The sequence below is a fragment of the Colletotrichum gloeosporioides genome (assembly GCF_011800055.1).
Source record: "Colletotrichum gloeosporioides strain Lc1 chromosome Unknown consensus_93, whole genome shotgun sequence".
Taxonomy (NCBI): domain Eukaryota; kingdom Fungi; phylum Ascomycota; class Sordariomycetes; order Glomerellales; family Glomerellaceae; genus Colletotrichum; species Colletotrichum gloeosporioides.
Window position 1 is genome coordinate 155,741 of NW_025544738.1, and position 21,384 is coordinate 177,124.

General features: G+C 53.9%; 4 protein-coding genes across 4 annotated transcripts; 2 read left to right on the forward strand and 2 right to left on the reverse strand.

Moving 5' to 3' along the window:
* Positions 1-2,231: 2,231 nt before the first annotated feature.
* On the forward strand, positions 2,232-2,942 carry GCG54_00010755 (uncharacterized protein; the record flags this gene model as incomplete). Its single annotated transcript, XM_045410672.1, has 1 exon — positions 2,232-2,942. The coding sequence occupies one exon, from the start codon at positions 2,232-2,234 to the stop codon at positions 2,940-2,942; it is 711 nt and encodes a 236-aa protein (XP_045257763.1).
* A 3,496-nt stretch (positions 2,943-6,438) lies between these two features.
* On the reverse strand, positions 6,439-12,427 carry GCG54_00010756 (Negative regulator of mitosis; the record flags this gene model as incomplete). Its single annotated transcript, XM_045410673.1, has 3 exons — positions 6,439-8,985; positions 9,033-9,496; positions 9,544-12,427. The coding sequence occupies 3 exons, from the start codon at positions 12,425-12,427 to the stop codon at positions 6,439-6,441; spliced, it is 5,895 nt and encodes a 1,964-aa protein (XP_045257764.1).
* A 622-nt stretch (positions 12,428-13,049) lies between these two features.
* On the forward strand, positions 13,050-18,644 carry GCG54_00010757 (Vacuolar protein sorting-associated protein 41-like; the record flags this gene model as incomplete). Its single annotated transcript, XM_045410674.1, has 9 exons — positions 13,050-13,220; positions 13,380-13,445; positions 13,499-13,525; positions 13,573-14,561; positions 14,610-16,350; positions 16,398-17,147; positions 17,545-17,603; positions 17,661-17,927; positions 18,629-18,644. 9 exons carry the CDS (start codon positions 13,050-13,052, stop codon positions 18,642-18,644), a joined length of 4,086 nt encoding a protein of 1,361 aa, XP_045257765.1.
* Positions 18,645-19,170: 526 nt separating this feature from the next.
* GCG54_00010758 (Acyl-CoA dehydrogenase apdG) lies at positions 19,171-20,952 on the reverse strand (the record flags this gene model as incomplete). The annotated part of the gene is made up of 4 exons (XM_045410675.1): positions 19,171-19,664; positions 19,714-20,452; positions 20,508-20,782; positions 20,838-20,952. 4 exons carry the CDS (start codon positions 20,950-20,952, stop codon positions 19,171-19,173), a joined length of 1,623 nt encoding a protein of 540 aa, XP_045257766.1.
* Between the last annotated feature and the right edge of the window lie 432 nt (positions 20,953-21,384).

Genomic DNA, 21,384 nt, shown 5'->3' on the forward strand with positions numbered 1-21,384 from the left:
GGGCGGACCAGATGTGCTGTGGTACCCAGCCAGGCTCCCAGACCTGATAGATGAAGCATTGGATGGTATTAATCTTCCTAGGACCTCGATGTCGTGTCATCAGCATAAATACGCCCTTTCCGTGACCCAAGGCTTGGATCCTGCCTCAGCCAGGCAGCAATTGCGGTTTGAGAAGCCACGTCATCCTCCTTCAATTGGCAAAACTGTCCAGCTGATTTTATTAAATCAGAGAATTGCTGTTCAACTTCAAAACCAAAGCAGGACTTTACCAGAAACGTTCTTAGTCACTGGGGCTTGTTAATACAGTATCTACGGAATGAATAAGTACACGACAAGCTTCAAGGACTGGGGACACGGGTTTGGTTTGATGGATCTCCGACTTGCTTTCGCCATAACGACGGAGGTTTCAACTTTTCAACTTCAACGTCAGCGTTTGTTGATAGGCAAAACCGCACTGAAAGAGCTGCATTGGTTGTCTCTCGGTGTAAGGAAACGTCTTGTAACTGGAATTTATAGTAATATCTCAGCTACTTACTCATTGTTTGCTGGTGGAACTATCTGCTGGGGTATCTACGGGCTGGCTGAAGGCTTCTTATTTTTCTCCTCAGAAATGTGGGCACATTCCGTCCTTGTCGTCCTCGATCGATGGCTCCTTGATTTGAGGACCGCAAAGTTCAAGGTGGAGGAAGTGTGAAGCTGTGAAGTCGGAAGGAGCAGATTCAACGACGTATTTTACCTTTGCTCTGCGTCTCTGCTAGGTATTATCTTTTCCGCATCATTCGGTTGAATACGGCTGCAGACTCGAGAGACGGAAATCTCAAGAGCCTCGTACATTGCCTAGGTCTGTAATACCGATATCCCCAGCCGGAGGTCGAATTGTAATCGCCCTCAGTGTTCGTAATTCCTGATGGCAACATTTCCCAACGTATGCATCGAAGCTCTATTCGCTATGATTGGCTTGCAGAAACCTTGTGGAACTTGCGGTGCTTCTTTTTATAGGAGACACGGCCCCTCGGACATCATTGCAATTCTCGAAATTGACGATGTGATTGCGCTCGTTGGGTCTGCATAACTTTCGCTCGCAAGTTTCCCCATCAAATCAGACACGTCCCAGACACCTTGCAGTCGCGTTAAATAGAGGTCTGCCTCACATAATGATGCCGCCTCCATCATAGTGGTTCCTGAAAGCCGTGATGCGCACATGAGAGTGGAATTGGTGCATCTATTGTGCAAAGTCTTCCTCAACAAGACGAAAATATTGAAACCGTTGTAATGTCATTCTTTGTAAGTGTCGTCCAAGTCCTCGGAAATTAAGGGTGAATAAGCTTCGAGTTGGTTGGGATTAAGAAGCCATGTCGACAACGGCATGCATTGTTCGGTATGCTAGAGGTTTACCAAGCTGGGACTATCGTTCGAGTTTATACTCTGCTTCGTTCTCCGCCGATGACGTCCTTCCACCGAAATAATCAGTTTGCTCATAAGAATCTCGAGATGGGTTGTTCATGGCGAACAACCTTGCTATCCCGATGATTATAATGCCAGTAGCAAGACCTCTTGATCCCCCTTTCGGACCGCAACGAAATCGATCTCACATGATTGCCTCCACCGGTCACGCAACCCTTTGGAACTAAGATCGAAAGAGTTGAAACTAGTTGGGCCAAATATGTAGCATGAGAATTCAAAGACACCGGGATGCTGGCTTGTACGGCTTCTATTCATGGACTGCAATGGACGCAAAGCTTTTCTGTCTCAGGCAACCACATTCTACCCTGCCAAAGATTCGAGTTCTTTCCATAAATATCTAATCCCGGTGTTAAAATCTAGCATGGTGCGTTTACTGGACCGACGACAGACATAAGGGTTGTGTCAAAGATACAGAGGTTGGCTTTCCGGGTTCCAACGCACAACCTTTGCAAATATCACGGCAGCCTGAGGCTGATGTCCAGATCATTTCACAGCAACTATTAATTCTGTGATTCCCCGGTACTGAGAGCTCATATCCCAACTTCTTGTCTGCGCCTTCTGTTCTGTACTCAACCTTCTCAGCATCGTCCGCACCCAATCTTCCAAGCACCCACAAGCACCCACATTCCACCATTCGACCCTCAACCGTAACAATGTCCAGTTCAGACACTTCTCAAACGGCTGATGCGCCATCAACTGCCGGAATCCCACCACAGAGCAACGTCTCAGAAGAGGTTATACGTTCACAACTGGAATCCCTCTCCATCATGCCGGAGATGCGCGCAGAGCTACCCGGGCTATACTGCTCCTTCTGCAAAATCCTGCATCCCGCACATCTGTTCTCGGAGACCGAGCAATGGAAAAGGGACGATGAGAGGATGTGCATCAACATCACCGGCACAATGAGGTTCTGTCCTCACGCGAAGATGTCGATGACGGATATTTGGCAGTACTTCGAAAGTTATTGCGATGACGAGATGGCAACAAATCCAATTTTCACGAGGGCGTGTCATGTCTGTGTTTTCGAGTTGCCGGAAGAGTTCAGCTACAACAAGGCTGAAGAGAACACGGTAAATCCCACCTTTACTTTCAACTATTGCGGGAAACGACAGTCCTATGACTACGCAAGGCTCGACATCGAGTGGACCTTGCCTGTCGCGGCGATGCATCCCGGTGACGAGAATGGGGTCACGGTGGCTACCATGCGAGAGAAGCTGCAAGATTTTGACCGGACACGTGAGGACATCATTTGCTCACATGCCGTAAGGGAGGACATCTTGACAGCACTGGTGTCTGCGAGTGGAGATGTTGATGGAGACGTGTATCCCGTGGAGTGTGGAGGCTGTGATACGGAGTACTTTGCTGAGAAGCATGACGATTTTGTCTTTTTGCGAAGAGAGACACTGTGCGTTGTGAGGAAAGATGATGGTAACATGCCGGTTTTAGATCGTTGCAGTGGTCTGGTTCAGGTTGAGTAACTTGAGCTTTGTGATTGCAGGGCCTGCAAGTAAAATCTGGCCCGCCAAAGGCACACAATTGAGTTGCAATAGCGAGAAATGCAAGCGAAATTATTGTTAGTCGCCAGAAGAATAGGAAGGGTTCAATCAGTATTCAGGAGCGAGCGCGAAGAAGAGATAGTGATGTGTGAAATGCACAGAATGCCACCTGATCGGGTCTTCGGCTCGTTTTCCAATGTAAGTGTTGGATGTGGAACCTGTATCTCCGACTAATGTGCTCGGGGTCATCGTATGATGTGTTGGAGAGCAAAAGAAGCGCAAGCAAAACGAACACCAACGTTCGAAGACCATGGTCGAAGTGTTGGGTGTGGCCTCGGCACTGATTGCCATCGTGACGGCCGCCTACTAAACTAGCCAACCGCTTTACAATACCATTCGGGGAGGTCACGTCGAGATCCATTTGGTATATTGCTAACAGCCAGAGAGGCGTCTGGTATCATTCTACCTCTTCCTTTGAGTTTTGACCGGGCATCTGTAGTCTCAGAAGCCGTATCGTGTAGTTGTCAAGGGTGAGTTCGATGGGGGATGAGCATTTATCGGGGTTCATGGACCAACTAAACGTCAGTTAATAAAGTTATACTCCAAACTTACAGTCAAGTAAAGAGTATAAACCAATGACGGGCTCATCCTTAGTGCGTACTGCATTCTGGTCGTAGCGCGAGGACGTATGACTATTCTGCGCCGCCTAGCGTTCCGGTATTTTCTAAACGTAGGTGTTGGCAAAAAGAATATTTACTGAGCAGTTAAGAAAGCCTGCCTATGTCTCTGTCATTCATCTTGACTGGTCACTCGAGACCGAATACACTCATGCTGGCACAGCAGGTGACGGGGGCTGGAAACTGCCTTGATCTGATGTGAAGGCAGTCAGACTTTTGCAAACTAGACATATATAAGGGAGGAGATGGCACTTGAAACGACTACTTACCAACTACGGATTGGTTTGTCTTTGCGTTAAGCCACCTAGAAAAAGCCGCAGAGATTTATTGTAGTCGTGTTCAGGGGCGACCACACCCGTCAAGTCGCAATCGTTCTCATCGGTACCCTGGACTCAGTGTGCAGCGCGCGTCCTCTCAACACCCATTCTCTTGTATCTAACGCTGAAAGGTGTGTTAGCTCGAAATTGGCCTGCAATCGTAGCGAGAGTTCCGGCAAGGGTCGCCTGATCCAAATGAATGACTAGAGACATCTACAGTTGGAAGTCCCGAAATGATTACCTGCTTGTCAACCCTTCTCCGCCGTTCCGCGCTTCCATCCCGACGGTATTTCGTTCAGAATAACCGGACTATGGCAACAGCTGGCGGAGACTGGTCTCAACTCACAAACATGCAGCCAGCTCTTCACGTCTTGACAGGACAATCATGATCGTCGGATGTTATCAGGAAGTGAACAAGTGAGAGTTCATTGCTTGTTGAGAACGCCTCTCTGTGAATCGGCAAAGCTTATGTGGAAGGTGTTTCACGCACTTGAAAATGGCGTGGATGGGTGGACGGCGAGGTATTTAAGAGCTATCCTTCCTGGTTTGCAGCAGTACCGGGCACAAAAGCCATATGGTGAAGGCGATAGATGAAGGAATCTGCAACGGCAGTTGACTCAATGCATGTCAAGTGACCAAAGCTGAGGAATAGACTCGGATCGCTCCACAAAGTTTAGGTTGCCACTCCGCCGTCATCGTTCGTCGTCTCCATCCCACAAGTCCCACTTCGAATAACCAAAGCTCGTCTGCGATCAGCCTTTTACGTCTTGTATAGTTCTAGTTCTTGATTGAGGATACAGCCCCGACTGAGATCTTCTTTATATTATCAGCTGCAAGGAAAACCTCAACTGAAGACACAACTAATCGCGTCTTCTCCATCTTTTGCTGGAAGTTTTGTCAACACGCTTATATCAGCGACATCAGCGACACTAGCGATATAAGCGACATCACGGTTGAGAATCAGGCATCTTCATCCTTCAGATGTAAGTTCTCGCCAGGGAAAAGGTTACTTGTCATGTGGAGGCTGAAAGTATAAAATGTCTTGCGTGTTCCGGGTATGGCTTTCTTCGCAAAAACAACAATAAGAACTCTGCGAGAAAGGTTCTTGTTTATCCCAGTGCTAGAATCAACCATGTTAACACTGCTTCATAACTTCTACCTCTCGCGAGTCCCCAAAACCCACCATCGTCGATTATCCTCATTGCTGCGAGCGTATTCTTCCTAATCGGTAGAATGGGAGTTGACGGAACGTCGCCTCAACGCATGTCATCGACGCTGTCCATACTCACGTACCTAACTTACTGAAAAGACGTTCAAGTCAAGTCGTCTTTGTTCTCGGCATGACATTCGTTGCTCTTTTGATGATATTTCACCCAGAAAAGGTTTATAAAGACGCTTCTTCTGCCAGAATCCGCATCGTCTAATACTGGCAGGTGCGTCATGATGCAAGTCACCCGACGCTGGGGATACATAATAACTCCCTAGCACGCTTCTGCTATTTTCTTTTGAACAACAGCGCCAATGAGAACACTCCACGCATCGTAGGGCTGAAAGTCTGCGGCAACATGTCATCTAAATTTCCTCGCGGTGATCAGAGGCATCCTACTAACAACCTCAGAACCTTTCTTAACCGTCAAGTATCTCCTCTGTCTAGTATCGGGACCGGTGTATACACATGAAATAACGCACCACATTATGTCCACATGTGGGCATCTATGGATACTATGATACTGATAATGGTGAAGCAGACTTACCCAGCATATAATTGAATTCAGACAACCCAGCCGATTACTTTGATCGACGTGATCTCCTTTGCTGTGCATCGGTGTTGAAAGACATCTCAAGCATATCCTAAGCCCATTTATACTACAACAGCAGCACCCGGCATAGTGCCATTGCAACTGTCTTCACGCTACCCCGAGGCCCGGCCCTTCCCTTCAAGTCACCTTCGCTCCACCTTAGGGACAAATATAAAGCCTTAATACAACTCGTCCAGATACACTTTCCAACGGCCAGGAATGGACAAGTAATAAGCTCGTTTGCCCTCGAACTTGGGAGAAACAATGCCCACACAGCAGCGAGCTGAGCACTCCCGAATCCTCCAAACGTATCTTGTCACCCGCACCGGATGCGCGCCTTATTTCCCTGCTCTTCATCGCTCCACATCATTATAGTATTCCACATGTAATTATTAGCCGTAGCCCTCTATTTGATGATCGCGGTTGAGGGTTGGCTACCACTACGCATAGGTAGTCATTGCCAGTCGGCTCTTACGGTTACGATTTGGGCGATTTGGGAGAGAGGAAATAATTGGCGGGGTTCAGCATATCGTTCAACTGGCCTCCTTAATATACCAACTCAGTGACTGCTACGCACAAAGAACAAGCGCAAACAAGACACAAGAGCCATCAGAGACAAATCGCACTTATCATGAAGCCATCGTGGCATTTCATTAACCATATCTCATTACTCTAATAACACACCTCACCTCAAACTCTGCTGTATGCTTTCCTCCTCCCGTCCCGCAAGAAACACCCGTCCCTTGAGTTCCTCAACAACGCTGTCTCTCATCCACCACTCCAGATCCTTCTCATCTGCAACCTTGGCCTTCTCCTTGGCGCCAATCTGCGCTCGGCGATCAGCCCACTCAAACAGCATCTTCAACCCGCACAGACGCTCCCTGCTGGTCCCATCCATGCTCCTCTCCAGCACGAGGCGGGCGTCGACTGACGATCCGGAGCTTTCGCCCGCTGCGCCTTCTGTGCTTGCGCTGCGGTCCAATACAGTGGCACGTTCCGCGTACGTCAGGTCGCGGAGGGCGTCGAGGTCGAAGAGCCATTCGAGAGGATCGCGCTTGCCGTTGTCCGTGACGTCTACCAAAGCATCTCTGCCCAGGGCGCGGAGAGTAGACGAGAAAGGAGCCTCCTGGGCAGGGCGACGACGCAGGTACAGGCTTTGGTTCTGTCTGAAGGCATCGATGAGGGCTGGATTCTTCTCAAAGTCGATCTCGAGGTCCCAGAAGGCTGGGCCGGCGTTGGTTCGGATGCTTGCGATTTCGGACAGAGGAGGCAGGAGACAGGGAGTTTGTCTAACAACGGCGGCATCGGAGTCTTCAGGGTCGCCTTTCTGTCGCTTGCGGCGGATCGAGATGGATGAAGAGATGGGCTGGCCCGTTGCCACGTCCTTTGCAACCAGGCAGCGATTGTCAGTGGCCAGGACCCAGAAATGGCGGAAGGCTTGGAGATGGGAGCGGTTGTCCTGGACCGAGGTTGGAAAGACGGGGTAGAACGAGATCAAGAGGGACGCTATGGCCATATTGCTTGTGCCAAATGTTGCTGTGCCACAACCGAGGAAAAGAGATCCGATAGCAAGATGGGCGGCTAGGTGAGAGCCATACGGAGTTTCGGGGTCGTCTCGGCCGTGGAGGAGGCGAAGGCGGCGGAGGACGACAAGATCACCCGTTCCTGCCATGACAATTGCCGCGGAGAGAGCAAGGACATCCTGGCACATGCGCGCGTTGGAGCGTGCAAGTTCTTCGTCGTATACAGGAGTTTCCTGCGAGCGACCGGTGCCAGGGATGCGGGAAATGCGAATAAAGTTGTCGAGGTAGTGGACGAGGAGGTCTCGGACCTTTGTCGACGCGCTGCCTGCATACCGCAGCGCGACGGAGAAGCAGAGGCCAGTAAGGATGCTGAAGAAGGGCAGGTCGGTGCTCTTCAGCTTAGAGATGCCTGTTAGCTTGTGACGGACGCGGAATGGTTTGGGTAAGCTGCCCAATATCCAGTCGAATGTGGGCTCAATCTTGCTCCACATAATGAGGTTCTTGGCGACTGTGCGCAGGAGGAGGATGTCGGGGCGGATATAATCGAACTGAACGATGGAGTCTGGTACGTCAATCTTGCGAGCGACGATGTGGTCCTCGGACTTCATGAATATCAATGTCAATGCCATCACTGCGCCAGCGGCTGCTCGATCAAGCACGTGAACCATTTCGACCTTCTTGGTGGCTGTCGCAATATTGATCAGACTTTCAGTAAGCCTCATGTCGTGCAGGCCCCTCAGGTCGTTGCCCTTGCCGAGGTTGATGAGTCCCAATGCGAAGCCAGCAGAAAGCCGATAGCATTCGCTTCGCAAGGGCTCATCCTCATCTTCTTCGTCAACGTGCTCGATTTCAGACATCATGATCTCGCTCATGCGTCTGTGCTGACTGTTGCAGTATAGGAGACCTATGCCCATAATGCCCGTAGTCTGCGTGAGTGCCGATAAGTTAAGCTCCGCAGCCCCGCGAGGCAACATGCGCGTAACATGCACCGACAGTAAACGGGTAATGAGAGAATCCATGGTGCCTATGTAGGATGCGGCGAGACCAAGAAGAAGACCAACGGAGGTCATGGTATGTTTTGGAGTGAGATACTTGAAGGCAACCCATTTCGCGATGCCCTTCAGGTGGCCGTTCAGTCCCAAGGCCAACAAGAAGCCCGCATGACGATTACTAAGGTCTTGGCCCGGCTTGTTGTATAAGATCCATGAAGTGTCAATGCCCTTGGCCTGTGGTGAAATGGCCAGACCGGCTGCGACTCCTTGGTGGAAAAAGCCCCAGCAGACCTTCTCTTCAGTGAACATCGACTTGTCTACACCAACAGTAACGTTGGTAGGGCGGACAATGCAGTTAAGGTTGAAGCCCCCAACGTGAGTCTTTTGGGTGAGCAGCGGGTATCTCAGGCTGTAGTACAACAGAGCGCGGCCTGCCGGGATGGCTAGGGTTCCAGTGGCGATCCTCGAAACGAGCTCCTTCTGTTTTTCCAGGTATTCGCTCTCAGACCAGCTGGGCCTGGTTTCAAGACGGACGACACGGGCCCTGTGTGTTGACAGGAGCTCCTGTGCTTCATTGAGCCGGCGGTCTTCTTTGAAGAGGGCTCGAATGACTGCTTGGCGTTCGGTGCCTTCTCCTTCATCGAAGCCGGTGTTGTTGTACTCTTCGACGCTCTGGCAAATAGTTCGGTAATCCCAAGACGCGTTATGAGTGGGTGTCTGTAATTGGTCAGATCATGGACGCTGCAAGGGCATGCAATACTCACAAGAATGCTGGCACTGCTTTTGTCTAGCTTCTTGCTAGGTGCCAAAATCATACTGACATCCCCGCGATTGACGAGTTCAAGTAAGTCTTTGGGCCATGAAGGCGGCGGCCGAGCCTGACATCTAGCGATCGAGTCTTTCAGAGGCGTAAGAACAGCTTCCGGGAGAGTCTCCAGCACTCGGCTGTCTATGCCGGCCGAGTGCATGGCTTCGACAATGCCAACGGAGTTGGTCTTTGGGGTTAGTTTCTCGAAAAGACGCTTGAACATGAGTGTTCTTGGGGTTATTGATGCCCATCTGGAATCCTTGAGCGAGTCTTGCTCTGGCTTGGAGGTTTGGGAGTGATAAAGGTTGGCCAAGGTGAGGTAAGGATGATATTGGCCTGTGGAGAAGCATGTCTGGATCCAGTGGAAGATGTCGAAGTCGACGCCTGACGGCTGCGTGAGGGGGACTTCAAGGTGAAGCTCTGTTATGGGTTAGCGAGTGTTCTCTCATGATTGAATATGGACCAACCTGTGTCGTAGCGAGGCTCCAGTTCTTCCTGAATGCCCAGCTCATACATGTCCACGAAATCTTGCCACCCAAGCCATCGCGCAATCTGTCCCATGACCACTCTCAACTGGGTTGTTCCCGGAGATGCGTATTCCGGGGTCATGATCTCTAGCTTCTGCTCTTCAAGCAAGAGATGAAGCGCGACAAAGATGTTCCAGGCAGCATTGCCGCGATTCTCGGCACTCCGTTGCATACCCGTGGGAAGGTAACCGTTTGCGCCAACGGCCTTTTCTCCCAACGTGGAGGACAGATAGCCTCTGGCATACTGGATGTGGGTAGACATGAACTTGGACTCCCTTAGACCAGGGTTAGGTGTCTCCAGATCGTCATCGAATTCCTCGTCGAGTGTCCACGCCCAGCCGCCAGTCTGCTGCCAGCTCGGACATCCCAGAGCGTTCGGTGTCTCGTGGAGCTGTAGTGAGTTCCAGTCCTCGAGACTCTGTATTGAACCAAAAGAGCCTGAATGCTGCCGGCGCTTGCTTCTTGAAGATTTCGTCGGGGACGGGTGCTTAGAGTCGGATTTGCCAAGGGCAAGATAAATAGCTAGCAGCTGGATAACCAGTGCAGACCATTCAGCGTCGGCTACGTCAAAGTCCTCGCATCTTAGCCATATCATGACGTGCCACCAGCCAGGGAACATCTTCTCGGCATGAGATGCAGGGAGAATGCTGCGACAAGCATCCAACACCTTGCGGACTAGCGGGTTATGGGGTTGAAGCTGAATCTGGATCTGATGATGTCTATCTTCGCCGTCGACCATATCAACGATGCCTTTGGCTTTGGAATACCGAAGGCCACCGACATTACCGTTAGCAACCTCGATGAGTTCAGATTTGCGATGACGGACATCTCGGTCCACCACGCGGCCACGATAATGAAGACTTCTAACGTTCTCCAAGGACATGAGGGGCAGGTTGATTGGGGTAATCTGACTCCATGGTGCCTGTATGCTGAGCTCTCGACGGCCCTCGTGTCCCTCTGACAGGATGAGAATGACGGAGATGTCTCCATCGGTCACTTTGCAAGAGTCCACCACATGATGTGCTCGTCGGAGAGCGCCGCACGACAGCCGAACAGGATCTTCAGACGAGGTGGCACTTTTCCCGGGCTTTGGCGGAACCAGGAATCGCGGCCCTCGCTGCAAGTCAATCGTCAGAAGTTGCAGTCTCTTGTCGAGCGAGTCCTGGATTCCAATTAACAGTTCACCACGAAGAGGGTCGTCGACTGCAAACTGCGGCGCGGTCAAGATGAAAACCTTGCAATGGCCGCGTGCGGGCTGCTTGGACAATGAGTAGCGCACGTTGATGTTGTCCAGGGAGATGGTCTGAATCTTAGTGAACATGACCTCTTCAGTCAGCCCATCAAAGACGTGATCATCCAGTCCCATGTTGTGGAAACCCTCAAAGTCGCCACCGGCTCGAAGCTCCTCCAGCACGCCGTCGATCGGGGCCTCCAACAGACTCCCCAAACTAGGGTGGATGGTCTGATTGTGGTTGAAGGAGCCATAGCCACCACTAAGTCTAGGTCCTTGACTACCCTTGGATCCCCCGAGCGCTGGCTGATCTGCAAAGACGGACCGATCTTGGGAGGCAGAGAGATCGGCGCGGGCCAGCATGGAGCTAACGCGGCGGGACTGCCGTCTGGTTGCACCTGTCTCCTTCTCCAGGTCCAGCGAAGACACCAAGTCGAGCGGCTTTTCGACCTTTTCGAGCTTCTCCACCTTTTCGCTCTTTCTTGAGCGTTTGCCGGGCAAAGGAGCGCCGAAGCTTTCGCGGAAGTTGGTCTGGACCGGGGTTGACGCGCCGCTGGCGAAGTTGGGCTGCATGGAACTACGACGTCGCTCGGCTCGGCTCTTGTCCTTCTTAAGGCGGCCAATGAACGGGTCCTGGTTCTTGATGTATGCTAACCTCCACACGGCATACGTGCTGGCTTCGCGGTTGATGGTGACGGCAAGAATCAGCGGTTCTGTGGCCTTCGTCTTGGGTGCCCCTGGGTGTTTGATCTCTTCGATATGCAAAATCTCCTCTGCAGGGTCGAGAAAGTAGGGTGACTTGGGCGCGCTCTTCCTCCTCGTCTCCCGAGTGCCAGCTTCAGGTCGTGTGACGACAAGTCCTAGGTCTTGCAAGGGGTCCATCAAAGACACCAGCCGCGGCCAGTGGGAATCTGGCTGGTCGAGCAGCGGCTCCCACATGTTTCCCAACGTAGACCCCAGCCTCAGAGGTAAAGACTTGGGCTTGTTCAGGCCGTCGACGGAGAAAGCGGTATGTTGTGAGCTTCGAGGGGAGGTGACGGCGATCTGCGAGGAGACGAAGGAGTTTGGCGGCACTTTCGGAAACTTGAGAGACACGGGGGCGGTGTTGTCGCTTCGTTGTTTTCGCTGTATGATGACTCCCTGAGGAGCGGCGCAGGCGGCCTCGACTTCGAACGGCATGTGGACGACATGGCTGGTACCGGAGAGAAAGTAGACGTGGGCCTGTGTGCGGAGGAAAACGACTAGAGCTCGAGACAGGCGACGGGGACCGTCTTTGCTGTCGGTTGATGGGGTCTGCTTCGCATTCTTCTTCCTGCTGTAGTCGGAGGTGGGAAAGGAGGCAAGTAAGGCCTGAGTGATGGGTTCTTTATCGAGGGCGAAATTGTATGACTTGCGGAAGACGCCGCCGCGGCTCCAAACAACGCAGTCCTTGGTCACCAGAAGCTCGTCCTCGACCTCGCCTCCATCATCGTACTCGTCGTGGTCTGGATCGGTGGTGACTTCCCAGGTGTATGTCGTCGGCGGGGCATCTTCATGGATGGTGTGCTGGAGGCCGCTTGGCTGATGCAGCCCCAGAGACTTGACCGACGCCATTGGGCTCCCTCATGCGCACGGGAAGCGGAGAAGACTGGCTTGTCAGAGTGTCTCGGTGTATGCGGTGTATGTTGAGTGTCGACTCGCCATCCCAGCAGCGGGCTGCCGGCGTGGTCGAGGTTGTGGTGTATGGGCGGTCGACCGTATGTTGATTCGTTTTTTGGAGTCGCGCTTTTGGCAGCCGGACGCGAGAGCTGTGCTCCCGCTGCAGTCAACAGCCAGGTCCAGTCCACTAAATTTTGGGTAGGACAGTGGGGGAGGGGCATCTCACCCTGCGACTGTGATTGGAGCGCTGCCGCCTTTCGCTCCGCTGTGAGCAACGACAGACGCTCGGGGCACATTTTCCTCAGCGGGCAGCTCCCTCGCAGCTCTCGGTACGTACCGAACACACGCCTCGTGACGTAGCGGGACCGGCGCATTGCACCTACCTTTAGCTCACCGAACTTGCAGCTTAGCTTCGGTAGCTTAGGTTGCTCCCGTCTGCTCTCTGTTTTGCTCCCGCCTACGTTCTCATCCACCGCACCGACTTCCCTCCTTCAACCTCGCCCGCGAGACGACAGCGCTGCCCAATCGATCGTCGGCTAGCCATGCCATTGTTCATGCCGACGGCATCATTGGCACAATGACGGACGCTTCACCAGAGCCAGCCCCAGTCGAGGCCCAAACGAAGCCCGTCGTCGAGGACTCCGGCTCCGAATCCGAGCGCGACATCTCCAGCCCGTCTCCCGAACCACCGAGTGCGGCGCAGAAGGGCAAGGCGCCCGACGTCCAAGAGGAGACCACGCCTGCAGATGTAGCGGGGCAAAAGGCGGAGAAGAAGGCCGAGGTCCACGAGGCGGAAGATGATGACGATGAAGACGAGGACGAGGACGAAGACGAGGATGATGATGATGACGACGACGATGATGATGAAGACGAAGAGCCGCGGCTCAAATACGCCAGGTTGACCCAGCATCTGGCACCCATCTATCGTAATGGCGACGCGACCAGCGCATTCCTCGTAGCTGGAGACAAGATGGTATGCACCTGTACCCGCCTCGCACTTCATGATAGCTGACAATGTCCGCGTAGATTATTGGAACGCATAATGGCGTTATCGTAGGTGCTTCTTCTCCATCCTCATGACGCCTGCTTACAAGGCATAGCACGTAATTCAATTGCCCATGTTCCAGTCCCTTCGAGTGTACAAGACCTTCTCCGCCTCCGTCACGAGCATTTCGATATCGCCAAATCCCCCACCGCTCCCAACGGCTCGTGCAGAAGCTGTCCAGAGACTTGCTCAAGAAGCCGCCGAAAGTGTCGCCAGGAGGCCCTCGACGCAGCAATCGGGCTCGCCAGCAGCTTCTCGTAGACCAAGGGAGCCGACGCCTATCCCGAACACGCCCTCCAACAATATCCATGTTGCGACGTCATCCATGGACGGGAATGTCTGCGTGTTTTCCCTGACCGATCCCAAGGACACCCAGCTGCGCAACTTTGCCCGGCCCGTTCAGGGGGTGGCCCTCTCTCCCGACTTCAAGAACGATCGGACATACCTCTCAGGTGGTTTGGCTGGCCAGCTTATCCTGACGGTTGGAGGATCACCTGGACGGAGTACATCCACCACCGTGGGTACCGCTGCGGCCACAGCATCTGGATGGCTTGGTAGCATGGGATTGGGTGCGAACACTGGCAAGGATACTATTCTGCATTCCGGCGAAGGCACCATCAGCGCGATCAAGTGGTCTCTATCGGGCAAATATGTCGTGTGGCTAAACGAACATGGAGTCAAGATCATGCGCTCAAAGCTACATCTGGATAGCGGAGACTCTGAGGATGCGTGGAAGCGTATTGGGCATATTGACCGCCCGCAGACCGACGAGTGGGAAGCAATGGCGAGCGCGTGGAAAGGTCGTGCGGAGTGGATTGACGAACAGGCTGTCGAAACGGATGAGACCGAAGTCGTCCAGACCGACGTCGGCACTCCTACAACCGAGAGTTCGAAGCCCCTGGCCACCTCTCATTATAAGAAAATCGAAAGGCTTGTTGTTGGATGGGGAGGTACGATATGGATTATCCATGTGCACCCCGGCAGCCCTGCCACGGGTAAGCGTGGGAGTGAAAGGACGATTGGCCGTGCTGAGATCGCCAAACAGTGAGTCCATCATGGTTCTCTTGAAGGATTTTGGCTAACGTGACGCAGCCTCCGTATGGATTGCATCATTTCTGGAATTTCGTTATATACCCAAAATCTCCTCCTTGTTTTAGCATATGTTCTACCAGACGACGACGAAGATAGCGATGACGAAACCCAGCTGGCGAAGGGCCATAAATCAAAGCTTTCCACAACCTCGACAAGCAGCGAGCCTTCCGGGGGTAGAAGGCGTCGGCAAAACCATCTGCCGCCGGAGCTCAGGCTGATCGATCTCACATCGCAAGCTGAAGTCGATAAAGATGGCCTCAGCGTGAGTCGATACGAGAGTCTCACGTCCGGCGACTACCACTTGGGTGTGCTTCCAGCTCAGAATGCCGCCTCGGCTGTCTCTGCATCAAAAGGAGCCCTCGACACCATTGCGGGTATTGGCTCGGACATGTGGAACGCCGCCACCAACCCAAGGGCCCTATTCAGTTCTGGCGCGAGTATCAAGAGCAAAAACAGCGGAGATGATGTGTCCAGCACTCAGGTTCCGAGCATGGCCGCAGGGCCCCGCAGACCTGCTCAGCAAACAGTGCACCCGAACCTGATCAAGCCCGGCGTCAAGGTCTTCATCCACAGTCCGTTTGACTTTATCCTGGCCACGAAACGTGATCTTGGGGACCATCTCGGGTGGCTGCTCGAGCATCAAGAATACCAGAAGGCCTGGGAGCTTCTTGATGAGCACCCAGAGATTATGGCGGCGCCCCCTGAAAACCTGCATGAACTTGTCCCGACGACGCCAGATAGGAAGTCGGCGAGCCAGGATGAATTACTGGACGATGGATCGTCGGTCATGGGGTCAGTGGGTTGGGCTAAGAATCCAAACTCTTCCGCACAAAAGGAAAAGCGACGGATCGGCGAGCTTTGGATACGGGAGCTTATCGAAGCCGGCAACTGGTCCGAAGCCGGTCGCGTCTGCGGCAAGGTCCTTGGATCATCCGAGAGGTGGGAGAAATGGGTCTGGACATTTGCCGGGGCCGATAAGTTTGACGAAATTACCAACTACATCCCGTCCGAGCCCATGTACCCGCCGATTCCACGCACCATCTACGAAGTCATTCTGAATCACTACATTCAGGCAGACAAGCTACGATTTAGAGAACTGCTGGATCGATGGTCGACAGACCTCTTTGATATCAAGATTGTCACCACAGCGTTGGAAAACCAGCTCAAATATCGCGATGTCCGCGAGGACAGTATTGAGGGCGGCGAGAAGGGTCGTGACTGGAGGATTGTCGTGGAATCATTGGCACGCTTGCACGAGGCAAATGGCCGCTTCCGAGAGTCACTGAAATGCTATATCAAGCTTCAGGATGCTGACTCTGCATTCCGGCTCATTCGCGACAACCATCTTGCGGAGGCTGTTGCAGATGACATTCCCAGCTTCATTGGCTTGCGGGTACCGCAAAACCGAGAGCTCATGCGAGAACCCGATTTTGAGGCGGCCACGGCTGAAGCGATAACATTGCTTGTCGACGAAGCCCAGCACGGGCTCGTTAAGCCCTCCGTGGTTGTGTCGCAGCTTCTCGACAAGGACCTGAAGCTCTATCTCTTCTTCTACCTCCGTGGCCTGTACAAGGGCGAAGGCATCGAGGAGCATTCGGGCGAGAACCGCGACAGGATTCTGATGGACAGCCAGTCACAGGTTGATGAGTTTGCAGACTTGACCGTTCAGCTGTTTGCCAAGTATGACCAGTCCCTGCTGATGAGCTTTTTGCGGTCGTCGACTTCATACACGTTTGAAAAGGTAAGCAAGATGCCCTTTGCTCTCCTGTTTAATACTAACAACCGCAGGCGGTACAAGAGTGCGAGAAGTACAAGTACGACGATGAGCTGGTGCACCTCTACTCCAAGACGGGCCAGATGAAGCGTGCGCTCTACCTCATCATTGACCGACTCAAAGACGTAAAGAAGGCCATCGACTTTGCCAAGCAGCAGGACGACCCGGACCTGTGGGAGGACCTTTTGGACTATAGCATGGACAAGCCGAGCTTCATCCGCGGTCTTCTCGAGGAAGTCGGCACGGCCATCAACCCCATCAAACTCGTTCGACGCATTCCGGAAGGGCTCGAGATTGAAGGTCTTCGCGAAGGCCTGAAGCACATCATGAAGGAGCACGAGATCCAGCACAGTATCAGCTCCGGCGTGGCCAAGGTGCTCCGCAGCGAAGTTGCCGCCGCCCAGAACGAACTGCGGCAAGGTCAGCGCAAGGGCATCAAGTTCGAAGTCGTCATTCAGTCCACGCAGCACATCGACGTCCAAGTCCGCGATGTCGTTCCCGCGCCGGTCAGCGCTGAGGATGTCGAAGAGAACTTTCTTCAAACGAAGACAGAGCAACCGGGCCACACGCACGAGGCGCCGAAACCGGGCCACTGCGCGCAATGCCGCGAGTCTTTCACGGAGTACGAGATGGAGACGCTCGTGGGCTTCGCATGCGGCCACGTCTTCCACCTCTCGCACCTCCTCGAGGTACTCTACCCTGGCAGGAAGTTGGACAACGAGTACGGACTCAGCAGCGAGGAGTCGATCCGCAGTGGATACAGGGTGGGTAGCAAGGTCACGCACGCGCGGTTGTTGAAGGATCGTATTAGGGAGGGATGTCCCGTCTGCACGCACCGGAGCGCAGACGTGCCCGCGTAGGCTACGGGTGTTGTAATTATAGCGAGCTTCAAGCATACGGCGGGATAGCCTGTCCATTTCAAGTCTTTGATCCAACCTACCGTACATCGTGATTATCCTACCATCATCTGCATCTCCATCTTAGGTAACACATGTGGGCCCCACGCACGGGCCGCAGCGGCAGATCAGCGCCACGGCCCCCGATTCGCCCCTCCCCCACGCGCCGCGCCGCGCCTGAACGACATGCCATCCCATCCCGCCTCCTCTCCGCTCCGGAGGACGTCGCGGCGAGAACCCCATGCATTCCGCGACGTTCGGCAAGGGAAAACGGTATGGAATCCTGGGGTATCTCCCGGAGCAGGGCTCAAAGGAGGCCGAGCTGTACGTCCTTTCCCCCCATCTTCTGCTCCTCAATCGTCACTAACGGAAACACGCCAGATACGCCCTGAACGCAAGCACCTCCCCGCTGCTCCTCCTCCCCCCCGAGATCCGCAACAAGATCTACGCCCTCCTCCTCGCGCACCGGCGCATCCACGTCCTGCACGCCCCGCGCGCGCATCCGCCCAAGTTCCACTGCCTCACGCTCCGCGCGTCCGCGAACCCGTGGACGCACAAGCGGCGGCATATCTTGTCGAAAGGCATGACGTTGTTGGCGGGTGTGTGTAGACAGCTATACCGCGAGACGGACCTCATTCCGTATAGAGAGTGTGTGTGGAGCTGGGGGAGTGTGGCGGTCATGGAGCGGTTTCTGGTTGCGGAACGGAGGCTGGGGTGGGTGCAGAGACGGGTGTTGAGGGAGGTTTGTGTGAAGGGGCGGGGCGGGGCGTGGAAGAGGTGTCGGGGCGTGTTGGCGGGGTTGGAGGTTGTGTGGTTTTGGGAGGGGGAGGGGTGGGGCGTTGAGGTTGTTGAGAGGAGGGGAGCGGAGGGAGAGGGGAGGCCGAATTGAGGGTGAGGTCGTGAAGGCGAGGGAGGCATACCTGTGATGGTTAGGTTGGTGTTGCATATGATGCCGAATGAAGAGGAAGAGCACACGACGTATACGAGAACAAAGAATGGCATGACTGCAAAGGACCGCTCGGTGTGGTGTTCCGCTGAATGTGGACATGCTCAGCTAGAGCTGGTTGATACGACAGATATCTTGTCCATGGTGTGATTGCGCGTCGGATCCAGTTTGAGCTGTGGCCTCGGGAAATAGGAAGTTATATCATGGCCCATTGATCCTCAAGCCAATCCATCAACGATCTAGACACATAATCAAAGACCAAAGACCAAAGCGGATACGTCGCCTCCCATGAAGAGCGTTTGTCCATTGCCAAAGTTATACCGATATCGTGTCATTCTCAAGTGCTATGAGGCGGCAAGTCCTCTCCCAACACACTTACGCGTCCCGGCTCAATCCTCCACAGTGTCAACATCAAGTAGTGTCATCTTCTTCCCGCCTTGTTTCTCTGCTGTGACTTCCGAGTAGCCCATCGAATCAACATCGTCAAGGTGCCAAAACATCGCCACAAAGAGAATGAAACCAGATGCCTCGAAATACATGGGAAAAACTTCAGGTAGCAGGAGCAGACAGAGGAGCTCTGTCTCCACGTGAGGAGAGGACACATTGACAACCACAGCATGTGCCACAAATTGTTTTTCAAACCTTACTTGTGTTGATGGGTACGTGTTCGCCAGATACGTGTGGCACTTGCATGTTCTACAATCTTCATCGTAACACGTCCATGCAACTATAGATTCGTGGCGGCCAGATGCAAACATCAGACTGGTGCCTGTCAACTATACCCTGAAAGTTGCGAGATATTTGCAATGATGAACGAGCCATGTATTCATCTAGACTCTGAACCCAGTTTTGCCACCATGCAAAACGCCCGACAAAGAAAATATCCAAGATGTCTATTCATACACGACGTAAAAGTCTTTCGGTATCCTCCGCCACATTACAGCCTTACAGCTTCATACCCAACGCCTTGTGCACGCGCATGCTCTGCCTGATACTGAGATCCAACATAATCTCCTCAGAGCCACCGGGGATGGCGTAGGCACGGACATCACGGTACAGCCGCTCGACCTTGCCACCCTGGCCGCCGCGGGAGTACGACAGACCACCAAAGATCTGGGACGCCTCACGCGCGCAGAACTCGAAGGTGACAGTGGACTGGGCCTTGAGGGAGGCGATGGCACCGCCGAGCTTGAGCATGGCCTCGGTCTCGCCCATCTTCTCGCACTGGAAGACGACGTTCTCGAGCCAGTTGTAGGAGGCCTCGATCTGGCGCGCCATGTGGGCGAGCTTGAGGCGGATGACGGGGTGCTCGATAAGCTTCTTGCCGAAGGTGCGGCGCTTGTTGGCGTACTTGACGGACTCCTCGTAGCAGACGCGAGAGAAGCGGAGGCACTGGATGATGATGCCGATACGCTCGTGGTTGAAGTTGGTCATGATGACTGCGATTGTTAGCTGGGTTCGCTGCCGCAAATGGGGTTGATAACATACCTCTGAAACCCTGGTTCTTCTTGCCGAGAAGGTTCTCGACGGGGACCTTGACATCCTCAAAGGTGATGTAGGTGGTACCGGAAGACCAGACACCCTGGCAGTCCATACGTCTTGTCGTGACACCGGGGCCTCTCTCGATGAGCAGCAAGCTGACGCCGTTCATGCCGGGACCGCCAGTGCGGACGGCGGTGGTGAAGTAGTCACACCAGATACCGTTGGTAATCCACTTCTTCTCGCCGTTGACGATGAAGTGCTTGCCGTCCTCGCTCAGCTTAGCCTCGCAAGTCAGGTTGGCGACGTCAGAACCAGCATCGGGCTCGGTGATGGCCAAGCAGATGCGCTTGTCACCGTTGAGGATACCAGGCAGGATGCGGTCGACCAGAGACTTCTGGCCAAACTTGACGAGCGGCGGGCAGCCGATGCCGAAACCACCGATGACGTTCCAGACGAAACCTCCAGAGGCGGAGCGGGAAAGCTCGTCGGTCAGGAGCATCTCGTGGAAGAGATCCCAGTTGTCGGGGTGTACGGAGGCGACGGTGTTCTTAGTGTACTGGGTAGGGTAGTGGACACCCAACAGACCAGCCAAGTAGCCGCGCTCGCCCATCTGCTTGTAGATCGCGGGGTCGACCTCCTTCTTCTCGTCCCACTCGGTAACGTAGGGCTCGATGTTGTTGGTCATCCACTCGCGGACCTCGGCACGGAGAGCGGCGTGCGTCTCGTTGAAATAGGGGGAGTGGTGCTTCATGGTGACAGTTAGAACAAGCCATTCACACCATCTTTGGAGGCCGACTTACTGCGTGGTACCAGGCCGGGTCGGCGTAGGGGATCATGTCGCCAAAGGGGTCCAAAGGCTCCGACTCCTCAGTCTTGGCAATGACCTTCTTCTCGGCCTTCTTGGTGGGCATGGGAGCGGCGACGGCGGCAGAGGGCTCGGCGGCCTTGGGCTTGGAGTCGAGGGAGCCGACCTGCAGCTTGGCCTGGTACTTCTTCAAGATGCCCTCGTTGTGGTACTTCCAGAACTGCTTTGAGGCGTCCTTGCCGGCAACACGCTGGAGGATCTTCTTGCCGCCTGGAGACTAGTTAGCTGACGCCGCTCACGACGTGGGATGGACGGCAGAACGCACCAGGGTGGTCATCCTGGAACTTTGTGAGGTCGTAGACGTCGCCGTCGACGATGATGAACAAGTCCTCGGGCTTGTTGTGCGACGCGACGTCGCTGGTTGAGAAGATCTTGGACATGGTTGCGATGCGAGGGGAGCTGTCGTCGGATGATGGGATTGATGGGTATCTGGACGGGTAGGGAAGAGAGACAAGGTTCCTTTCAAGACAGACGAGGGGGGGACGGTGATGTTTAAAGACAATGGCGTCGAGTCGTGCGTGGCACAGGGGACAAAGTGTTAAAGAACGAGTCGCGACGGCCACGGTCGGCAATGGGGATGGGCTTTGGGGGTGGTCAAGGCGATCACATGCTTGCGGTAAGGCTTCCGCCGTGGACGTCCATCAGTGCCTCAGTAGTAGTAGTAGTGTACTAAGGATGCTGGACCTCAGGACTCAGGAGCGGACACAGCCGCACCCAGTTGCAGCTCCCTCATGGCATCCGCAGCGCGAGAGGTACCTCCGCACCCGTACGATGCGGGGGAGTACATGGCGCCATGTCGAATACAGGCACAA